The sequence below is a fragment of the Calypte anna genome, chromosome 4A, assembly GCF_003957555.1.
Source record: "Calypte anna isolate BGI_N300 chromosome 4A, bCalAnn1_v1.p, whole genome shotgun sequence".
In the NCBI taxonomy this organism is placed as follows: Eukaryota; Metazoa; Chordata; class Aves; order Apodiformes; family Trochilidae; genus Calypte; species Calypte anna.
The window spans coordinates 27,309,430-27,333,367 of record NC_044248.1 but is presented as its reverse complement, the minus strand read 5'-3'; the positions used below and the strand labels follow the sequence as shown (position 1 = coordinate 27,333,367).

The 23,938-nt window shown below is 39.0% G+C and overlaps 1 protein-coding gene across 1 annotated transcript in view; it reads left to right on the top strand.

Annotated features, from left to right (window-relative positions):
* GALNT7 (polypeptide N-acetylgalactosaminyltransferase 7) overlaps nt 1–15,202 on the top strand; it is a 67,585-nt gene extending 52,383 nt beyond the window's left edge. Inside the window, exons 6-12 of the mRNA XM_030449886.1 lie at nt 1,653–1,835; nt 5,022–5,139; nt 7,264–7,386; nt 8,936–9,154; nt 10,677–10,775; nt 12,080–12,208; nt 14,922–15,202. Coding sequence (XP_030305746.1) covers nt 1,653–1,835; nt 5,022–5,139; nt 7,264–7,386; nt 8,936–9,154; nt 10,677–10,775; nt 12,080–12,208; nt 14,922–15,059 — 1,009 coding nt within the window. The 3' untranslated portion in view covers nt 15,060–15,202. The remainder of the gene's footprint in view (nt 1–1,652; nt 1,836–5,021; nt 5,140–7,263; nt 7,387–8,935; nt 9,155–10,676; nt 10,776–12,079; nt 12,209–14,921) is intronic.
* The last annotated feature ends 8,736 nt before the right edge of the window (nt 15,203–23,938 follow it).

The window sequence follows — 23,938 nt, the reverse complement described above, 5'->3', positions numbered from 1 at the left end:
GCCTGCCTTTGCCACAAGCCCAGGCACTTGCTCGGAGCTGGTGGTGGAAACGCCTGCACAGCGTGCGTGGGATCTGCAAGGGGTGACAGAGGAGAGAGGTCACCAGGGGCTTACTTTCTTCCAGCTGTTGAAATGCTGCTGGCATACGAAGCTTGTGTGGTCAGGCAGTATTTGTGTTTAGGAAGCCGTGTGTTTATTTGAACTCTTTAATCTCATAAAATAACTAAAAGCTATTTGTCAACCTGTCATGCTACCAGAACTTCTCCTGAAGACATGGGTTTTGTGTGTTTTAAAGGCTGTAACTGTATCAAAGACTAAATTTGGGCCATGATTTAAAGAGATGATGGAAGTGCTTTTGTGCTTCCACTGAGTGTGTTACTCTCCTACATGAGAAGGGCCAGTGAGAACCGGCAGCTTTTAGACGCATCCTCCAGCATCACCTGCAGAGGCTGCAGGGGGAGGACCAGTGGAGCTGAGGTGTGTGGTGCCTCAGCAGCCTTCTTCCAAGCCCTGGTATCCTAAGCTCAGTATTGTGCTGCTTCTGCCTCTAAAAGGAGCACAGCATTAGCATTTCTTGCCTCTCGCCCCCCCCCCCCCCCCCCCCCCCATTTTTTATGTCGCATAGGATTTAATCTAAAAACATGATAATGCTCCAAGTTTGGTCACCAGGAAACTCATTTGGAAAACCTGGGGAGAGTAACACGATATTGTCTTTTCCCTGCTGAATATTGTATGTGATCAAACTCAGTGAGAAACATGCTGCAACTCAGACAGGAAAAATTCATCTCAAGGTTGCTGTTAGGAAAGCACCAGTAAGGTTTTTTCTTATTCTGAGAGGTTTGATTTGCAGAGCAATTGAATAGGACAGAATACTGAAAGTCCATGTTTGCACTAATAAAAGCTAAGACCTTATCATAGTAGTTGACAGCTAAGATTTGGTATGAATACAAATTATGGGGCATAATAATACTGTGAGAATCCTAGCCCTCTAAAGGCTCTTCTATTGCTCCAGCAGTGCTGTATTAGAAGACCAATGTCAAAAAGCAGACATAAAGGAAAAGTACTGATAAATGATGTATTAGCATTTCAGCCCTAACTTTTCTGCATTCAGAACCTCTTAAAATAATGTAAAGGACTATTTATTTTTATTTCTGAGGCTTCATTTTTAATAATATGTTTACAAGTGACTTTTCACATGGGCTGCTCTGTAAGCTTCATATTGGTGTAAATTTCAGATCAGACAGATTACTTTTCTGAAATTGTATTTTGCTCTTTCTTTCCCTTCTATAAATATTTCAGAACTACATGTACTGTACCTCTAATAGATTACATAGATGGGAATGATTATTCCATTGAGCCACAACAAGGTGGGGATGAAGATGGTTTTGCCAGAGGGGCCTGGGACTGGAGTTTGCTATGGAAACGAATTCCGTTAAACCACAAGGAAAAGTCCAAACGCAAACATAAAACTGAACCTTATCGGTAAAGAAAGCTGTTTACATGCTGTGAATTATAACAATTGTCTAAATCCTTTCGTTTTTCCCTCTCCCCCCCTCCTCCCTCTTTTCCCACAATCTACGGTCGGTGCACATGTGCCACACGGGTCCTTGCACATAACCACATCTTCCCTGCCACCATCCGCCACCCGGCAGAACCACATGCACTGTGCCGCTTATAGATGTCATAGATGGCAACACTTATAGGATTGTGCCCCAAGGGGGTGGTGATGAAGATGGGTTTGCTAGAGGAGCGTGGGATTGGAGTATGCTATGGAAGAGGGTTCCCTTGACCAAGCAAGAGAAGGAAAGCAGAAAGACAAAAACCGAACCGTATCGGTAATCACTAAATCACTTACCCGTTCCTTTTTTTCTGGAGTCAATATTGATCCACTAAAACTTGCATGTACTTCTAGCCTGAAAATCTTCATATTTCTAACCATACCAGCTGCTTTGTTTACTCTGATCTCTGCCACAACTGACCACTTGCTCAAAATACTTCTGCTAGCTTGTGTTTCTTCTCCATTCCTGCTCTTGTGTGGTTAATAGGACACACATTTGAATAACTTGGTTTTGTTTGGAAAAATAAGATATAGTATGACTTTGTTTCTAGGGAAAAGTTTATTTAGCTATGATATATTTTAAAAGTAGTGGTGGAAACAACAGTCCTTATTTAACCATTTGATTTGAAGTAACAAGCATGCTGTGTGTATTTATAGTAGCCAGTAATGCATAAAATCTGTAGCCTGCTCTCATGGCTTGATGCATGCATAGAGCTTGTGGATTACAGGTGTGTAAAAAAAAAAAATCCCTTTTGTTGTATTTCTCCCACTTGCTTCATAGTAGATCACATCTGACAAAGCAGCATACTGTTTAAGAGTCTTGGCTAGATATCTTCTAAGGTCTCAGAATATTTGGGGATTTCAATTTAATATATGTAACATGAAAAAACAAACACACCACCAACAACAACAAAAGAAACCAAACACAAACCACCACCATGAAAAAACAAACAAACACACCACCACCACCAACAACAAAAAAACCAAACACAAACCACAACCTTATTTTCTGGGAAATTTTCAGTAACTTTCACAAAAGTCCCACTTTTTTCCTATGCTTTGCAGGGGTCTATGTTTTCTTCCCAGCAAACAGAAACTGCCTAGAAACCATAGCTTAGGAACTAGAGTTTCTGTATAGCTTTTCAAGACTAGGAGACTGTGGTTCTGCTATTTTTTATTACTTTCCCCTTCACACTTAACTAATTGTGTTACTACATTTGAAAGCAATTCTCACATCTTCAGAGTCTAATGATTTCTATTGCTTATACATATGATTTAAACATTGTAAGAACTGGTGTTGGTAATTCCCTTATCCTCACCCATGATTTTTCTCTGCTAAAATGGCAACACATGCAAGGAAGTTATGAAGCTTTGATCTGTTTTGTATACAGCATAAATAATTCCATTTTTTGACAAGGCTGTCCACATTGGAACTTTAATATTTGCTTAGAAGGGGATAAACTATTTCAAACACTGCTGTTGTGTTCTGTGTTTACTGTCCAAACAGGTCTTAAAATCCTTTAAACCGTTCACAGAAACACAGAACACATGCTCTTGGAATGTTTTAAAAGATGAATTTATTTTAAATAGTACTTTCAAAGTTGCAATGCTTCTTTTTAAAAGAGACATTCCCTGCATCTGTTTAGGTGCAGGCTGTATGCTGTTGCAGTAATACCAAGGCGAGTAAGACCAAGTAAAAGTCTTGCTGAAACAATAGTCAGGATTGCTGAGTTTAAATAGAAAAAAAAAACAAAACCAAAATAACTCTCAAGAGCACAGAAACAAACTTTTTGTAACATGAGAATTGCCCTGGGACAGAATCCCTGTTTCAGTAATACTGTGCTTACCTCTTCATTTCCTATCAAATAAACTACCGAGCTTATGCAGATTTTACTGTGTTCTTTAACACTCTTGACAGCATGTTGGAGTCCAAGACTGAAGCTGCAGCACCTGAGGCCTCTGTGCTTGCCAAGTCTTTATAGTGCTGAGGAAAGCCAAACATACAGGAAAGCCCCAGGGCTGAGCTCCGTAGCCTGCTCCTCCCTGATGGGCTCCTTGGCTCCCTGCCCTCTGAGCAGCAAAGTCCAAAGGGACATTTAGGAGTAATTCAGCATCTGACCAAGTGATTGGAAGAGCAGCTGAACTGATAATGATTAAGCTTAATTCATCTGATAGACCCAGCAGCTCTGGTTTTGTTGTTGCCCTGTTTTTTCCCTGCTATGCGGAGGTAGTTAACCCTGCAGGTTACTTTTTCCTAGGCATTCCTCCTTCAGGCATTCATGTGCAGAAGGGAAATACATAATCATTGCTGTTAAAAGGAGCTCCATTAAGTTAGAAATCTAATGGAATTAAGAGACCAAATAATGCTAGAAATCGCCCATCTCAATAATTTTGTCATGAAGGAGTATTTCACTTGTGTTTTACTTGGCTCACCAGAGTGATCCAGACTCAGATTCTCCTTCTTTCAGTGCTGCAGATCATCTAATGTAAGCAAAAATTGACTTTTTCCTTACCAGCTCTTTTTTTTTTTAATTGCCAACTTAGTGGGGTAGCTCAGCTTTTATGCATGAGGGTTTTATATATTGATCCCCAGGTGACAAATACTTGGTATGTGCACTGGAAATGGCTTAACATATACTACTCTCTATTTCAGTGTGAGCAAGCAACCAAGGAATTTTGGTTAAAGCCAAAATTTTGCAAAAATGTTCTAATTCAAACCACAGTTTGTCTTTTTTGACACATTAAAACTTGATAATTGAACCCTGCCATAATGGAAGGGACTTAATACAAAACCATTTAAACAAAACGAAACAATCCAAACAAAAAAAGGAAAAAAAAACCAACCAGCAACAACAACAAAAAATCAACACAAAATCACTAACCACAATGGAAACCTTATACAGCTTGATTCAAGCCCTTTTAAAATTTCACTGGGGATAGGGAAAAGTGCCTCATAAGGCAGTGACAGGAAAAAAGAACAGAGGAAGAAGATGGAAAGGTATCGTTTTGCTAGAAAAACTGTGTCCCTAGTGCAAGTTTCAGTGTGGAAGCTCCTTAGAGCATGTTTTAAGTCTGCTATGCAGTCTGACCTGTTATCTCAAAAACTTGCATGACTTTCAAGACAGAAATGTCTTGCCACACCTATTCTTACCTTTTAAAAAACAAAAAACAGCCAACCAAACAAAAAAAAACCAGCCAAACAAAAAAACCCCTGAGCCTCCAACTGGCTGGTTGGAGGGACAATTCCAACCAAAACTCAATTTGTGACTGCAGTACAAATTATACAGATGTCATTTCAGAGAATCACTGGAAGCTGATGACAAAGCTTTATGATTTTTCAGTGTATTGCCATTTATCTAATCTTTATTATACATTATCAGTGAATTGCTTCCTTAATTTATGCCTTCCACAAGCATTATCTTGTCCTTTTAGCAGCAGAGGTTACACTGTCTTCCTCTTTCAGGTCGCCTGCAATGGCTGGTGGATTGTTTGCCATTGAACGTGATTTCTTCTTTGAACTGGGTCTCTATGATCCAGGTCTTCAAATCTGGGGTGGTGAAAATTTTGAAATCTCTTACAAGGTAACACTAAAAATTGAAAACTTATTACATTCAGTGTATATTTTTTATGCAAATATATTTGTTCAGAGTTCAGACAGCCCTACCTCTGAGCTGCACCAGCTCTGTCTCATGAAACCCAGTAGGTTTTGTTGCAAGGGAATGTTGGGGCAGTGGTGTGTGTCCTCCCTGTTTCCCTCCTAAATACCTAATCTGAAATAAGAGTGGGAAATTTTAGGGGGATAAATTGCATGCTGTCATGGTGAGTATAGAAAAATGTTGTTCCTAATAGAAGTTATTATAAAGAACAAGGAGTGCTCAGCTTACGCATAGATGCATGTAAAGTATATAATGATGCAACAAGAACTAATTTGCCCTGGCTTCTTCCTCCCTACTATTTTTATACCATTTCTATGATCTTGTATACTTTTCAAAATTTCAAAACTTCTTTACAAAAAAATCTTCATAATTGAAACACAAACTGCACAATTAATAATCACTGCGGAAGATTTCATTTTCACTCCTCAGCATATGCATGCTCTTCAGTTAGCAGGAAATGTAGGATATCATTAGCTTCTTGTAGCTTCAGTATTCATAATGACACAAGTGGTAGACAGCAGGAATCTGTCCCAATTAACAAACAGAAGTGGAGACACCTAATATTCTCAGCAGTGATCTGTGAAATCATAGCTGAATTTTACTGCCAGTACATTCAGAGCTCCCCTAGCTACTCTAGCACTTCATGGTTTTAAGGAAAGCTCTAAGAGCACTTGCTCACATGTAAATCCGTATGCAAAAGGGAGTCCTTAAGGATGTTTCACATACAGGGTCTTTATCCTTCCAGTTCTCCTTACTGCTTAGAGCTAAATCATGGTTGAAAGTACAGTGGTTTTGTAATTGAAGTGCTGCTTATATAGAGAGCTCTAAATTGGTTTCATGTAGATCACAACCTATCTTTAAAAGAACTAAATATCATATATCCATCTTGTATGCTGACTCCTAGATAGCCAGTATGATGGCATTGTATATATGAGGGTTTTTTAAATGAAACTTAAGAAAACAAATAAAATTGTGCAAAAAATAGTTCTTTTCTAAAACTGTGAAGTCGTATTTTTTAGTCTGGAATCAGGACTAATTTGTAACACCCCTGAAGTTAGCTTGGATTTGAATTTGATGCTGTATTTCAAACTTGTCAAAAATATGTCAAATAAAATCAGATTTAGGTATGTTTGCTTTTTGCCATTATTAGATTATCCAGGGATGTGGGAGGGAATTTGAGAATTGTAATATGTTTTATCCATTTTTTATTTTCACCTACTATAATTTTTTAAAAAATGCTTGTACAATGCTTTACCAAAGATATCCTTATCTTCTCCAAGTCTTTATTGAGAAAAACTTAAATGTGATGGGCATCTAATCAAAACCCATCTTTGTGATGGGATTTGAATTGTTTTAATAAAATCAAAACATTATTAATTCCATAATAATAAGAATTACTCAGATTTTGTGCACTTATTCATTATTGTTGTTTTAAAATAGCAGAATGAGATGGCAAAAATTTTAAAAGCTTTTTCAAAAAGTAATTTAGCTGAATAATTTCATGGCTGAGATGCAGATGTACTCCATGCAGCATTTCATTATTTATATGCTTACAGAATCATGGAATGATTTGGGTTGGAAGGGACCTTTAAAAGAACATCTAGTTCCAACCCCCTGCCATGGAAGGACACCTCCTACTAGACCAGGTTGCTCAAAGCCCCATCCAACCTGGCCTTAAACACCTCCAGGGAAGGGTTATACATAATTATATGGGCAACCTGTCCCAGTGTCTCACCACCCTTACAGTAGAGAATTTCTTCCTAATATCTAATCTAAATCTGCCCTCTTCCAGTTTAAAGCCATTACGCCTTGTTCTGTCACTACATGCCTGCATAAAAAGTCCCTCTCCAGCTTTCCTGTAGGCCTCCCTCAGGTAATGAAAGGCTGCTCTAAGATCTCCCTGGAGCCTTCTCTTCTCCAAGCTGAACAACCCCATCTGAAGTGAAAATATGTAAATGTATCACAATATATCAGAAAAGTAGCTGACATGTCTTCCATTCTTTATTATCTGTTGTATCTTCATATCACCACCTTTGTTTTAACTTTTAGATCTGGCAGTGTGGGGGAAAACTGTTGTTTGTTCCCTGCTCTCGTGTTGGACACATCTATCGTCTCCAGGGCTGGCAAGGAAATCCACCCCCAGTGTATGTTGGGTCTTCTCCTACATTAAAGGTACTGTTTTCCTGCAACCTTGAGAGTGATTTTTGATTCTTAGATAACAACAAGTTAAGATAAATCTTTTTAAATTGTCAGTAGCAATTTAGAGAGCACTTCATCCAAAGTTATTGAGTGTTTAAAGCTAAGATGGGTAGGGAAATTTTTTCCCTCCATGGGAGGGAAATCTTTTGCAGAAGTTCTACTGTTACTAAGAACAGAGATTCCTGAAACCCATCTTCTTGCTCCACCCATCCCCATCTTTGAGATACAAATCACATTTCCTATTACTTCTTTTAGCACCCTGAGCCTTTGCTTCCCTGTGCCCAACTGAAGTCTGAACAACTCTAGTAAATACAGCACACTCCTGGAGATTATGATCATGAGTTTTAAATCCCTCTTTGGCTTGATAAGATGTGATCAGAGGCAGACTTAGTGAATGCTGTAATCTAAGCATCTCTGAGCTTTGTGGCTTCACCTGCTAATTAAGAATCAGTAAACAACACCTGGGAAATGGCATGCTCTTCATCGTAATTGCAGAACATCCCATTTATGATGTAATTATTCATCATAATATATATGCAACATAATATATATATATGGTGCTCTGCATCATAATTGCACCATAAAGGTTGGTAACTCTCAGGCACCTCAGATTGAGAAGTTCTGCTTGAACCATGATATTGAAAGTAGATATCACCTCAAGAGGCATTTATATCTCATGTCTATATATAAACAGAACTTGAATCAACAAAAACTGTTTCGTATAAGTTTCCACCTACCAGCAGGAAGAGAGGCCCTCCTGTTAAGGTTTCCTATTGCCTGGTTTAAGCTTCCTCTTGTGCAGTGTTTTGGCATTGGTTAATCCCTTTCCCAAAGACCCAGTTCTTTGTAAATTCCAAACTGAGCCATTTTCTGTGGCAATAACTACTGGTAGGGTTACAGAGCATGGCTTGAGCCAAGCTAGCAGTTGGTTCTGTTGAAAGGAAATGTCTCAGGCATTCTTAATGGTAGAAAACTAAAAGATGTAAGGGAGATACTTGTTCACCAGGCAAGCCATCCATTTTTCCCCTTCTTCAAGCAGCAATAAACTACTTTACTTGAGAAGATAGAAATCTCCTTCATGTGTCATAGCTGACACATTTAAGACTTAATTTTTTCACCCTTAGTGGACTAGTACATATCTTTCTCTGTATTAAAACTGTAGAAAGTAAATACAAACTCTAAATTGCAGTTCTGGTGCACAGGAAAGTATTACAACTCTTCATTGCACCCATTACTGAAGAGTCTTTATTTTCAAATATTCTCTCAACTTAGAAAAAGACTTTATACCCTCATTAAGCAAGCCCATTTATTTTGCTGGCTTCAGTTCTAAGCTTCCATTTGAAAATGATATGCGTTTGTCTTGTATAATTTGCTGCAGGTGACTAATGATTAGTGCTATATAATGACTTCATGCTGTCAGTTTTTAAGAGGAGAAATCCTTAAATTCCTGGAATTAATATGCAGTTGCTTCTCACCTGTTGTGCATGCTTTTAGGTAGAATAAATGTCCTTGGTCTTTACAGAACTATGTCAGAGTTGTAGAAGTGTGGTGGGATGAATACAAAGATTACTTTTATGCCAGTCGGCCAGAAACAAAAGCCCTGCCCTATGGAGATATATCTGAGCTGAAAAAATTCCGTGAGGATCACAACTGCAAGAGTTTTAAGTGGTTTATGGAAGAGATAGCATATGATATACCTTCGTATTATCCCTTACCAGCTAAAAACGTGGACTGGGGAGAGGTAAGTACAGCATATAGCCTGTATTTATTTTATTAGTTTTCAAAAAAAAAAAATTAGGAACCCCAAAGGAAGCACTTTTTATGTAACATCAATTTGAGTACAGGCTCCTTGATTACTGTTATACTAAGCTATATGATACTAACCAGGGAGCTATAGAGATACAACCCTGGGGAAAAAAAAATTATTATATCCTTTAAGAAGTGTGATGTTTTTTAATTTTTTTTTTTTTTTAGATTAGCTTCATAGTTTCTTAAAGGATTATTATATAACTAGCCCTGTCTTCAGTTCCATCTAAAGCTCTTTTTTCCATAATAGGAATTTGGGGTTTTTAAAATAAAAAAGTAATTCTGTGTGCATGGTGAGATTTTTTCAGTGAAGGTATAGAGAGAATAGATCACAAAATTCATGTGGAGTACATCCTGCCAATGTTTGGTAGCCTGGGATGTACTCATACAGTTACAGACTCAGTAAATCTCTTATTTTCTGAAGAGAATAAAATAATAATGACTACCTTGCAGGAACTCATCCCTGATAAAAGTCAGTGGCTGTGGTGAAGCAACAGGGAAGTTTGGAATTCAGTGACATCTCTGAAGTTTCCTTAACTCTTCTTCACTGGCTGCTCTTTATCCTACTCACTGCCTGGCTATGTATCCTACAACTGAGAATTTTTTTCCCCACTTGTCATGGTTTAACTTGTTTGTAACACCACACCAGCTTCATTTCCAAAGTGAAATGAAAGTATACTTTCAACTGGATTGAAAGTACAGGGTTCATCTTCCCTGACTCTCTCTGGAAGTCAGGTCTAAGCTTAGTCCTCCAGACTTCCTTCCTCCATCACAAAGGAGGCTCTGGCAAAGAAGAATATCTGGAAAGAGTGTTATTTACATCAAAAAGTCTTTGTAAAGCTGTTTGTTGGCTCTCCTAAGGAGGCCATGGTATAATCAGTTGTTGAGGCATGCTTTCTCACAGGACTTGTGTTCTTTATCCCTGTGCCTGTGCCTGCCTCTCCCAATTTTATCTCTTTTTCTTCCCATGTAATTGCTGCTGCAGAAGGTACTTCTGAGCAGCCAGGTCAGTAGGATGGGCCTGGCTGCAGTCAATAACTGAGTATAATTTCTCTGCATCACATTTCTCTCATCACAGCATGAGAGCAACTTAGCCAAGTTCTTGCTTTATTTATGAAGACCCAGGGGACTGAGCAGGCTTTGAGAGGATGTTGAATACGTTTAAAATACTTGAAAGGCCTACATTTCAGTGTCATTAACTTGGAAATGAGCTTTGCAACTCTAGCTTCATCAGTATACTCTTAACTCATATAAGAGTCAGCAAATTAGCATGGAAAGCTTGAAGTTCCATCTCCCAGAGCAGTTAACATCAGTATTTAAATTTCATAAACAAGTTTGTCTCATATCTTTCTGGCAGATATCTGATTTTGGTTTGAAAGATAAGCGGGAAATGTCTGAACTCCTTCACTCTTATTCTCTCCTTGAGACTAATTTAAAGTGCAATACCTCTTTTCCAGATTAGAGGCTTTGAAACTGCCTACTGCATTGATAGCATGGGGCACACCAATGGGGGCTTCGTTGAGCTTGGGCCATGCCACAGAATGGGAGGAAATCAGGTAAGGAGCCTGGAGGCAAGCCTGAAGGAGAATTGCTTGCTGCGGATGCTAACAGGCCAGTTTTTTGTTAAGCCTCTATGCAATGTAACTTAAGTGCTAGATACAAAGAGGGGAGTTCACGATTTTCCATATGCTTACTGACATGGCTAAAATAGGGGAATCTGCAAATATCATTTCAAACTCAAGTGGTACAAAACTGAAGTCAAATTAATAATCTCTTTTTCAGTAAAGCAGGTATATGAGAAAGCAAGGACTGTGTTTTAAAGCAACCGTATCACTGCACTAGAACAACTGCAGCTCTTAGCATTGCTGTCAGTTCATCATTTATCTTCACTTAATAATTGATCCTTCAGGAAATGATCCCCTTCCTCACTTTGGTTCAATTATTTCACAGAGTTGTTTTTCTCTAATGGAAGCACAAAACAGTTTCATGCTGTAACTCATCTTCCACTACAGGAGACAAGAAATAGAATACAAACTTGTCTCTGCTTTATTTACAAATTAATTGGCAGACCATAGTTGCTAATAGATGGTTGCAATCCAAGCTGCTATCATGTTTGACCTCGGTCTTCACAAACCTTCACACTAGCACACAAACATGCTGTTCTGTATTTACATCTCCATTTTCAGTTGGAAAACTTTTCAGTATTTGAAGTCTTCCTTTATGCTGATGTAGATTTGGACGAGGTAAGTTTTGTCATAGTAGTAATGAAATCACATGCAGGATGATGCCTTTAAAAGTTATATTCAGGTTAGCACTTAGTAGCACTTGGAAATATCTCTTCATTTTGATATTTAACAAAAAAGTTCAACAAACTACTTTTTTTGTGTATGTTGCCCCAGAAACCCTGTAGCTGCTTTTTCATAAGTAGCAGGTACAGGGTAATCTTTTTCTATCTGTATGCATTTGATTTCCTGCACAGGTAAAATGCCAAAGTTTTAACTGTCTAGGACCAAGGACTTGCTACCAGACCTTTAGACTGGTAGTGGATTGTTTGGCCATCAAACCATACAAAAGCTTTTAATCAGATACTTTCAAAAGTCTTCCAAATAGAGATCCCTTTATGTTTTTCACTTTTGTTTTGTTAAGTGTCTTAGCTTTCTAAATCCTAAAGGAAAGTTCTTTATTAAATTAAGTGTTATGATAGTAAAAGGGCATTACATCATGTAAAATAAAGAGCTCACCTGAAATGTAGGTGTAATAACACCAGACAACGATTTGAATAATGCAATTTTGTTGGTATTTTCTGTGTTACTAAAACATTTGAGTCAACTGTTAAAAATATGGCTTTTTTCCCTGCTAGCTTTTCCGTATCAATGAAGCTAATCAACTCATGCAGTACGATCAGTGCTTAACTAAAGGACCAGATGGATCCAAAATTATGATTACACACTGTAAACAGAGTGAATACAACGATTGGCAATACTTCAAGGTATGCAACAGATATATAGTAGAAAAGAAATTATAATTTTCATCCTGGTTTTTTATTATTTAAAGTATATCTGAAAATACAGATCCACGACAAGGTTAACTGAATCAAATAAGAGTAAATTGGGGGTTAGACTAGATGACCTTTAGATGTCCCTTCCAACCCAAATTATTTTATGATTCTATAAATTTGTTATCTGCATATTCTCAGAAATCCATGGTAATTGGAAAGGCTTCCTCTAAGAAGATTATTTTACTAGCAGTTCTAGTTGCTGTCTTGTGTAGTAAAATCTTTAAGGATAATCTCATGAGGTTACATGCGCTGCCAAAGGAGTGTTAGGAGCTAGCACTTGTCTTGGAGGAAGCAAAAAGGATGTCCATTCTCAGTGACAGAGTTCCTGAAAGCTTTTTGTGCCATCACCCTCTCTACTTGCGTGCTTTCTATCAAGAAAGTTTCTTTATCAAATGGATACTGTGAGAAGATTACTTAAATGGTGAGGTGCATTTAGCAGCTAAGGCCAGTTGGGAAGCGCTAAATTGAAGCGTCGCTCTGCTTTAAGACAGAAGATCTTCTTAAGACTACATAGAAACAGGCAGGTAAACATAGTGTTAATCTTGGCCTCTTTGTGTTGTCTGTGCCTTCTTCAGTATTTCTTTTCCGTGTTAGTTAGCCATTCTGATAACATGCTCTCATGAATTCTGGGTGCAGGACCGATACGGTTATATTGCAAAATCTATGAATTTTTAATAAAGATTTGGAATGTTAGCTGATACACGTGAGGGCAGCTACAGTCTGTTTAGTCACTATGTGTGTACGTCTTCTATTAATTCTGGGTTTGAAAGTGTTGTTTTTTTAAAAATCTGAGATTATATTTCTGTTTCTTAAACAATGAGACTGAATAGTCTGAGTGTTATCCTTGGATATAGCTCCACATAACTTGGTTCTATGTCTAAGAAGCTGATTTTTCCTCTGTGTCAATGTTCTTCAGTGTATCTAGTGTGTTGTGTGTTGGTTAAGTTGTTGTCTGGATTGTGTTTGTCTGAAAGATGTAGGTGCTGCTGAGTGCAGCAAAATCTGCTTGTTATCCTTTAAACCACACAGCTTTTTCTGATATTTGCATAGATCTAAGAAATAGCAAGTACCATAATGCCATTTCCACCCAGCTTTCTGGGTGGAATATATATAGGCATAAAAAAATCTTTAAACCTGAAATTTAAAAATTAATAAGCAGTGTTCCATTACTTGCTTATTTCTACTTTAATACTGGAATAATATATAGCACGTGCTAACTTTCCAGCCATTCTAGTGGGTCCCAGCATGTTACTAGGCTGTTTGTGAAGAGACCACGTTTCTTATACACAAAAAAGATCCATATTCTCCACAGTGGTATCAGACTGTGTAATTGCCTAGTAGGCATGGTCTGGGCTGTAGAATAAAACAATAACATGCTTCCAGAAAGGGGAAAAAAAAAAAAGGGTGAGAGCAAAAGGACCTCCAAGGGTGTGTAACCGGGTAGATATTAGAAATTTGGCATAATTTGCTGTGCAGTACAGAGGGTATGACCATTTCTTCTGATTAAGAGGGTGTAAGGAATTAAATGCTTATGAGCTGCTGAAAGATGTTGTAGTCTCACATAAATGAAAGCTGCCAGGAGATTTTATCTGGTTGGTTGGTTGTTTCTGGAATGAACATTTGCGTGTTAGTCTGGTGAGCATAACATCTGTGCTGCCTGAGCATTGAGTGGTAGCAGGGCTTCAGGGCCCATCAACAAATGTGGGACTGGCGGTTGTCTGCTCAGTGGTTTTGTTTGGGCATGCTACCTCTAGAAGCAGAGGACCCCCATGTCCTGCCACACAGGAGGAGCAGGTGTCGAGCTGAACCAACACGTGGGTGTGCACGTGTGTGTGGGAGTGATGAGTGACAAAGAGGGTCCCGTGCCAGGCAGGGCTGGACACACAGGTCAGGGCTTTGGAGCCCCAGCTCACCTGTAGTGCCACTGTTTTGCTTCTGCTCCATTGCTCTCCATGCCAGATGAACAAGTCAGCAAGACAGGGCTGCATCTGGCACAGGGGTCAGCATGTGGAAGAGGAGCCACAGGCTGCTTTGCAAATGCCTGGGACTAAGGCATGGTAGCACAAGGGATGTGGAAGGAGCCAAGGGCACAGGTCTGAGCCTGAATGTGCCAGGCACAATGGGTCTGCAGGTTCTTAGGCAGCACTTTGTTGCTCCAGAGGCTAGGCTTGCTCTCATGCCCTCTTCTCCTCTACCAGCCAAACAGGGAGCAAAGCTAGTGGGCTTTTTTTTCCTCAGTGTGGTTATTGTTGGTGTTTTGCAGTTGCTTTATGTGAAGACTAATCAAAGAAGGATCTGCCCAGGTAAGTCAGTTCTCACAGAGCTGTCCTCAAAAGTTAATCTTTTGTTACAGTATCAATGAAAAGGGTGGAAGAATTTTACACACAGTTTTGCTGATTTTCTTAACATTTTCTTGCCTAAGAGAAATGGGAGTAATCTCAACTGGACCTACATATATCAAACATTTCATAATATGAAGGCTATGAAAGTCTAGGTTGAACAAATAATAAAATTCATACAGAACTGATGTGTTCTGGAAACCTGAAACCGTGTTTTTTAAATAGCTGTATTGCAGTTGTGAAGAGAATGTAAAGAAACAACCACCCCAAAACCAACACATGTTCCTGATGGTTTTGTTTTCCAGAATCTGCACAGATTTACTCACATTCCGTCAGGGAAGTGCTTGGATCGCTCTGAAGTCCTCCATCAAGTTTTCATTTCAGAGTGTGACTCCAGTAAAGCAACACAAAAATGGGAAATGAACAACATCCTTAGTGTGTAGACAAATAAAACCTACCTACTGACACATTAATTTGTACAGGACTGAAAATAGCCTGAAAACTGCTGCAATTATTAACTTTGTACAGCTGCAAGCCTCCTGGCTTGGATGAAGGACGTAGACGAACTGATTATTACAATAACATTATCATCTGCAGTTAATGTTTACAAAACTGCTTTACCTTAAACTCTGTAGATGTTTACATCTTTTTGTTTTAAGATGTTGGTAAATTAATGTGCTGCTAGCCATGTTTCATAGGAACATAGTTAGGAGCATTGTCTTCTTTGGGATTACACTCAGGGGTCTGAAGGCAGTTTTTTTACACACACTTGAAAAGGTTGGAGTAACCAGATTTTCATAGAACTTGGTGATTATCAACCTGTTGTATATTTTATTTAATTTTGCATCTTACTAAGCACTGCCACAGGTTATTAGCCAGGGTGGCCTTCTCTCACAGTCATGCTGCTTTTTTGGAAGGTGAATTTCAACATATTTAGTGCCTCTTTCATTTCCGTCTTTTGCAAGAAAAACATTCATTGGAGATTATACAAGGGATTTTTCTGAGCTGTCACCAGAGCTAGGGACCAACTGTACCTCCCCTGTGTAATTACTGTGTTATTGAAGACCAATTTCTATTGACAGTTTGGCTGCTTTACTTCAACTGGACACTGTGTACTGAGTGTTAGCACTCATGTGGTACATTTTCATGGAAGCACCCTCACGATTCCAGTTAAGAACATATAAGCACTAACTTGCTTGTTTAAGCCATGCCTTACATAAAAATAATTTTAAAAATGAAAAAAAATAAAATTTAAGCTGCACAATTATGTAAAAATTAGAAAGAAACCAGTGCTTCATTTACCTTGTCATTTTAAATGTAAATCACTTATAGGTGGACTAAAACTTTTAATTAGGAAAAAACATCCAGCTTCTTAACACATATGTGTTACAAGGACATCTGTCAACTAGTTTGGATGCCAGCTTTAGATTTGAAAAGAGAAATGGAAATACTGAAGCCGCATTTATTCATGCTAATTTTCTTCTTATTTTTGTCATTGGAAACTTTCCCTGAGGGATTATGAACATAAATACAACCACTTGGTGCTATGGAGTACAGACTACAATGTTTCTAAAAGAAAGAAAATGTTTCTAAAAAAGTTCTGCGATGGAGTTGATGCAAACTCCCTTAGGAGTGTAAGTATTTACTCTGAAAGAAAGAGAGGTGGAGAAGAAACAGTTTATCCTCACTTCCTTAGTCCAGATTTTGTGACTGTTAAATGTTGCCATCAGAGTAGTGATTTCACAAGCATTATGCCCATAACATGTCACACTACTAAATATGACCAAATCTAGAACAGCATTGCATGCATCTTCCACTGATGTTAGCAAGGGTTATGTATCATATTTGGTGACAGAGTTTGATCTTTATAGGGCTGATTTCACTGATCTGTTAGTTTGGGATCTTTCCTAGTTTCTTTAAAATTCTCATCTATCCTTTCAGAGCTACAAAAAATTTGAAAATAAGGGAGGGAGAAACTGGAAAAAAAGGAAAATAAGGTTGTGTACCGGTACTTGTTCCCTGTGTGTATGAAAACTGACTCCATTTTTGTGTTTTGGGTAGATTAATTTAATCATACAACTATGCATAAGAGAAAGAATGGTGGCACATAAATTGTGCAGGTGTATATTTTAAATGGGTATTTTGTGCAATTCATTGAAAACTGATGCTGTATGTGAATACCAATCTGTATGTGAGACTGAAACCTTACAAAACATGAGATCATAAGAAGATGTTGCTCTAATGACTTTTTCTTACTATAGTTGGCTTGGAAAAAAATAATTCCCATAATCTTGCTTTGTAAGTTGATGATATCACTATGCATTTCTACATATTTTATAAATTTGATTTATGCAGATTTTGATACACTGTATGTTTCTGTAGAAATTGTATAAATCTTTAAATTTATTAGGGGTAAATCTGGGAAACCTATGTATATCTTACTTATGGGTTGCTTGTTTTTTAAGTCAGGTAAATAAAATATTTGAAATTTTGGGTTTACTATACTTTTACAGAGTAAAAATGGTTTATTGTCTTTATAGCATCCCCATATCTCTTCAATACAACTTCAGTGTTGCAAACTTGCAAATATTAAAAGTATTTTATTTTCCTTTATTGTATCTGTGGGGACTCAGGATTTTTTTCAGTAAAGTGAAAAATGAAATACCCACTGAGAGCTGCCACATGGACACATTTGGATTTTTTTTTTTTTGTCACTTGCCCTGATGTAATCAGGTAGATTTAATATACTAATAGAAATGAACTTAAGAATTAATTCTAAAGTAGAACCAAATGTTAGGACTAGTTGGTAGTGTTTGGACTCTGTATTTCATCTTAGTCCGTGTATGTTTCCACCAACAAACATGTCTCAATCAACCTTTTTTTTTCTTTCCTGAGAAGGTTTTTTAGCAAAAAGTATGTAGTTAAATCAGGACATGGAAGACACAAGTTCTGAAGAGCAAGCCTAAATGCTGAACAAACCAGCACATTTTTACAGCTGGGATTCTTGTTTCCCAGCTGTGTCTGTCAGTGATCTTTTGTATATCGAGATTTCAGAAGGCTCCTTTGGCAAAACCCAGGGGTGTAGCAGTGGCAGGTTCCTGTAGGGAATACCCTATTATGTATAGAAGCAAGGACTGATTGTAAGGAAGTGACATCTTTCTCATTACCAGACATCCTAGCACCAGGAGAACCCACAATACCAAAGACACCATCCTATTGACAGCATCCTAGAATCAATTAATTCTCTAATATCAGTCAGCCACCTTTATTCCTTTACTCTTTGCTTCTTTTGTACCTCCAAATTGCAGTTCCTAAAGTCAAGATCAATTTACTGCTCTGAAACTAGACCCAGAAGCCCAAGATCTATTATGCCATGCCATGCCAGGGATCTAAAAATTTTATGCTTATGTCTCTGATCTATGCAAGGATTAAAAAAAAAAAATTTAAAAAATTTAAAAATCACACAAGCCACCTACAAAGACACAAAAGATGCTTTGCAAGATGTTGCTGTATATCAAACACGATTTTCTGTTCAGATTAAAGAAGGTCAATTTATGTAAGATCCATAGAGACAAAGGAATTTCAGAACATGCAGAAGATATTATCTACACCATTAAAAAAACCAAGCTGTTTTTTTGTAAAAGCATTTATTGTTTGTTCCCTGGTGGTGAGCTTAGATCTGTCAGTTGTAATAGGTGAAAAGCAGCAGCTCAGGAGAAACAAATTAGCAGTGTTTCTGGTTTTGGTTGTTCTTTTCCCTGCTATAAAAGGCATGGGAATGCTAGGACTGGCAGCATTCTGCTATCTTACCTTGCTACAGTTATGAGAGTAATCGCTGAGAAGCTGCAGTGGTTATCTCCAACATACTATTTACTCTCTGGGAACATCAGAAGTGGTTGCCAGGATTTAGTCCTCAGGTTGTTCCTTTACTTACCCTACAAGCTTCCTCTGAACTCCTGTAGTATTGGAATGGTGAGTTGTGTAGCTTGGCTGGCACTGTATAGTAGTGCTCTATATGGAATGGGTCTGAGTAGGAAAAGCAATAGGCTACCAAGAACTGTAGGTGAGATTTTTTTAACTTTTGTTTGTTTGTTTGTTTTTTAAAGTATGTAAACTGTGGGTGACCCCTGAAGAATAAGACAATGTTGCTCCCCCTTTTCACTGGAGAGCCTCTGGCCACCTTCCCTCACATGCTTCTGCCATGAGTCTGTGCATTGGTGTCTGTGCTGCCTCCTTCATCACACCCATGGCTCTGTTAGCTAGTATGGAGCACAGCAAAAGTGGGAAGAGGTGTTTGTGTCAATTAGACATAGCATTAGCCCATTAATGGTTAGTGACCTTTGTTTTCTAAATCTTAAAAACATGGTCTGTTCTTTACTCTGAGAAACAAATGAAGTGTTCTCCATTGCCATGTAACAGGAGTCCTAGTGAAAGAAAAAAGTAGTCTGCACAATACTTGAGCTTTTGACTGCATTGCACTGTTGAACAGCAGTGCAGATGGAGACTCCAGCAAGGTAAGTGGCAAAGCTTAGGGTCTGATGGACCTTAACTGACTGATGAAAAATCCAAGTTCCTTCAGTTAGCAGGTCCATGAAAGGGACCTGAAGGATCAAAGCCTGTCAGGAGAAGAGTTGGTGCTATTCAAATACCAAGATGAAAAGGTATGTTTGCATGTTAGATCCCCTCTTTTTCTCACTAATACTTTTAAATTTAAAAGAAATGGAATTGCTTTAGGGACAAGAGCTGTGCCTCTTCTGAAGTGGAGTGCAGGTGGACCGGGGCTGAGAACCAGGAGGTTCCCATAGATCTCATCAATGCCATCATTCAGTGAGAAAGCAGAACTGATGCCAGCGGGCTGCCAGGTCCAACAACTCTGCTGTGCTTCTTGGGGAAGGGTTGAGTCTCCTGCACAAGAAAGGAGCGGGAAGCTGAGAGAGGCAGCGTAGCACCAACTCGTATTCAAAACAAAACTAAACAACCTAATGCCTGGGATGTGCATGGTGGCAGTGGCAGCCCTCTGGCTGAGCATCCCGGGGGTCCTGAAAGAGGAATGGAAAATGAATGAAGAGATGACACTTTACTCTCCAGGAAAGGACTGCTGGTGGCATAGTATCAAGGAAGCAGTGGGCCCACACTGTTGGTAAAGCAGAGTCTTCAGATGAAGAAGATGAAGAAGCCCTGCTTCAAATAGGCTTTCTGGATCACTTGAAGGCACTGCCGTGGAAATAGGAATCACGATTCAGCTCTTTCCCTTGAAATTTGTGGGAGGATTTTCCCAGGAAACTAGTGTAGGCCAGGATCTGTGAACAACCCCTGATGCTAGTCAGTGGTGGATCTTTGAGTCCTCTGGATCTGTGTGCAGGTCCATGTTCTCTGGGTTAGGCCTGTCAGAAGATGCAGCATTAAGGCTTCTAATAACAGCTGCACCAGAGCCATGAATGCTGATGCTTGTGTTTCTGAGGGCTGATGAGTGAAAATGTGCCTTCTGCAAGCTGTGCTTATACTCAGACAGGGATCTCATTCCACTGGGGAACCTCTGTGTTACTCTTTGGTGGGCCTGGGAGACCCCCTGCCCTGCCTGGCAATAGATGTCTTGCTAGCCTGAGCCTACAGCAGGGTTACACTTTCTTGCCAGAGTCCTCAGGGTCATCACAGTTGCCCACCAGGCAGCTACAGTCGCAATTTTCTTATTTTTATTTCTGAGGCAGCAGGAACAATGATTGAGGGTCCTCTGGAGGATTCTTGTGGATTCATAAGGAAGATTTGGGAATGGCTGACCAAGAGAAAAAGTACACCATGCTCTGAAAGTATTTCTAGTCATATTACTCTTTCAGTTGCACCAACAAATGCCCTGAAGTCCTGCATGTCCTGACGGTGCCAAGGAATTTCTAGAGACAAAGCTAATCAGCCTCGTGACAGAAGGGAAAGCTGCCTGTCCTGCCGTCTGGGAGTGAAGGTAAGATGGTGTGAGGTGCCACTGAGGAAAACAGTTCTGTAATCTTGTGGCAGAGTGGGGCCTGATTACTGATTACTGATATTAAACCTATTGGGGGTAAAATAATGTTGAAGTGGACTATTCCCAGTTGGAGATAGGAACCACTCATCCTGCTTCTTTTTTTGCCCTTGCTACAGTATCCCGTTATCTTCTATGTGATAGCTATGAGAGGAATGGAGTCCACACTCCTGAAATAGCAGGACCCTTTGTCTCTGATGGACAAAGCTGGAAATTATTTTGACTTAGGGTAAGAACTGAGACTAAGATAAAAACTTTAAAAGTGTGTAGACGATCAGTCAGAAGGTCCTCCTAGCTCAGTAGCCTGTCCCCTCAGTGCTCAGTAGGATCTTTGTGATCAAGGAGTTCAGGGCAGAGTGAAAGGATGGGGCAATGATACTTGATTAACATTGTCCCTATTTCCAGAAATACACAAATCAAGCACTTTCTGAGCTAGAGATAGTATTTTCTATTTAATAGTCCAGAATTTGTTCAACCGCTCCTTCAACCTATGCAGACTTTGGTCATCCATCACATCTGATTATGCAAAAGTTTAAAGGTGTCTGAGGAGGCACGATGGCTGTGCAGTTCACTCCTCTACTGTGAAGTCAGTGTGATATAAGAGACTTATGAAGGCTTCATAAAGGTCTTAATTCTAGGTCAGTACTGTGTCTAGCTAGCCAGCAATTGGCTTCAAGGTGGCAGCACTGACAATAACTTCATGACAGCAGATTTTTCAAAGGACCTTTTAGAAGGATGTGGTCTTGTCCACACAAAAACATCATCCCTTCAGCTCTGCTGGAGAACTGATCTATGGGTACAAACATTCCTATTACGTGTCTGAGCCAAGAAACATATAGAATAGCCAAAAAGCTTGTGGATGTAAAGATTTTTCTAGTGACTGACTCCATATTCAGCCCTGGAGCATCAAAAACCTCTCCAGCGCTGAGGCTGGAGGGGATCATTGATCTCAGAATATCAGGATAATTAGAGCAATTTACAGGTCCACCAATTAACTGGTGCTGGCCAGTGACAATTACTTAACCACACTGATGAAGAGAAATTTGATTGGCATCAAGTCCTTTACTGGGTAGGTCTGAATTTCTTGTACATCTCCCAGCAGAGTTATGTGTTCCTCAAGGGCTGCGTGCATTGGAGAATGCAGCAGGGAGCTCGACATCTGGGCTCTGTTATGGGATTCTGGACACTGGATTCAAATGAGAGCACAGAAAAGCAGACAGGGCTGTCTGTGATGCAGCTCACACAAGAGGCCCAGCAATGTTGGAAATGCGGGGGCTGCTGACAAAACACATATTTTAAGACATGGAAAGAAATACAAGCCAAAACACGAAAACAGGCAGAAAAATAAATATATTCTAAGGATGGTAAGGCAAGCGAAGCAGAATCAGTGACAGGCAGCAGCACAGCACGTGATCCATCACTGAGCAATATAGCCCAATTATATACTGATGTTATATATGAGAAGCCTGTGATAGATACACTGCTAGGAAACATTTCAATAGAGCATTAGCTAATTTCTGGTTTTCTCTCCACAATCATTTGCAATTTTTTTTGTTATTTGAATTGAAAAGCCTGTATATACTGCAGTCAGTTCCCTTGTCTGCTGCTGTCCTAATCGTTTCCTTTTGAAAACACACACAAAAAAAACACCAAACCAAAACCAAACAAGAAGCCAAAACAAAATAATCAGAATAGACATACTTAAAATTCTGAATAGGAAAAATAAGACCGATGTTACAAAAAGTCAATCCAAGAAAAAGGTATGTTATATTCCTTCAGGAAGACTGTAAGGAAATTATTAAATACTTTTTGTATTCTTATCTCTTGACCTACTAATACCTAACATGCTATTTCTAGCAAGCATCTATTATATCTTCACATAATTATTTCTTACAGTTCCAGCATCTCCTCCAGGCTAAGGTAACATACTTTTCCACCCACTCTATCTGTGGCATAAATGTTAGGCCTGCTTTTTCCCCTTCACATGTGTTGAAGGAGCACATATTAACATATAATACACTTCGTATTAATGCTGTATTTTACCTGCTGGTTTTATTATCCTGTCACTTCAGGCTGTAGGCTGTCTTTGCAGTTCTTCACTATTGGCTCTCATCTTTCTTGCAGCACCATTCATCACTTTTAAGTCACCTATGTATATATTAAACGATTTTCACCAGCCATTAACCCCATCTCCAAAAATAACCGATGGGATTTCATAGGTGATTTTCCTCCACTGGTGAAATTGATGTCAAATTCCTATTATGATCCTGTATTGTTAACCAGCTATTTAATCTTGCAAGGCCATTAATGATAACTTACCTTTTTTATGAGAAGCAGGCCACATTGAAGCAGACTAGAACTACCTGATCTCTTTTACCCTTGTGTTCACTGATTTCTTCAAATATTTACAGATCTGTGGAGCAGGATTTCCTCTTGTGAAACACAGAGTCCTATTTATCCATTTGTCCAGCAACTCACAGCTGTACTGTGGCTCCTACCAGCCTGCCATATGGGCATTACTGAAGTTCCCTGTGTTTCCACAGAATGCTTTCTGACAAATAGTGTGACCTTCCACTCCTCTAGTACTAAGGCAGTTTTAAGTGAAAAATTACAAAGTATGGCTCATAGTTTAGCCATTTCATCCTTGAGTTTCTTTAGAACTCTTGGATGAATACCATCTGTTCTGTCATTTTGTTTCAGAACCTTTTACCCTTGGATTTGAGACAGATGCTCCACCATGCCTCTCCCATTAAAATGTTCTATCATGAAAACTTCCTGAAGCTCTATTACAAGGTTTAAAAAAAAAAAAAAAAAAAAAAAAGTTCTCTTTTCCTGAGATCTTCTCTAGGCATTGCTCCTATATCGTAATCACTTATTGTCCCTAGGACTGCTTAGCAAACCTGGTTCTGATGTTGTCAGTTCTCATTAATCTCTGTTTTCTTGCATTGCTCTAATTGTTTTTTCCTCTGCTACACATTGGTGCTTGTGGCCTGTGTCAGGGTGCAGGTTTCCTCTCGTATACCAGTTTAGAAATAATTTCAACTTTTTAAAGACCATCTTCCTACATTCGTTGCTCTCTCATACCTGCTCTTTACCAACATTTTTTTTTTTTTTTTTTTTTGTGGTCCTAGTCTGCTATACTGGGTGGTATGCTAAAAAGTCACCCAACTACCTGCAACTATTTTGGATGTCTATTTTAATTTTGTTTTGAGGCAGACCTCCCAGTTCATCTCCAGTGAAAACTTTCCCATGAGTAATTTCCTAACATTGTCCGTATTGAACATGTATGTGAATAATCCAGGTTTTCTT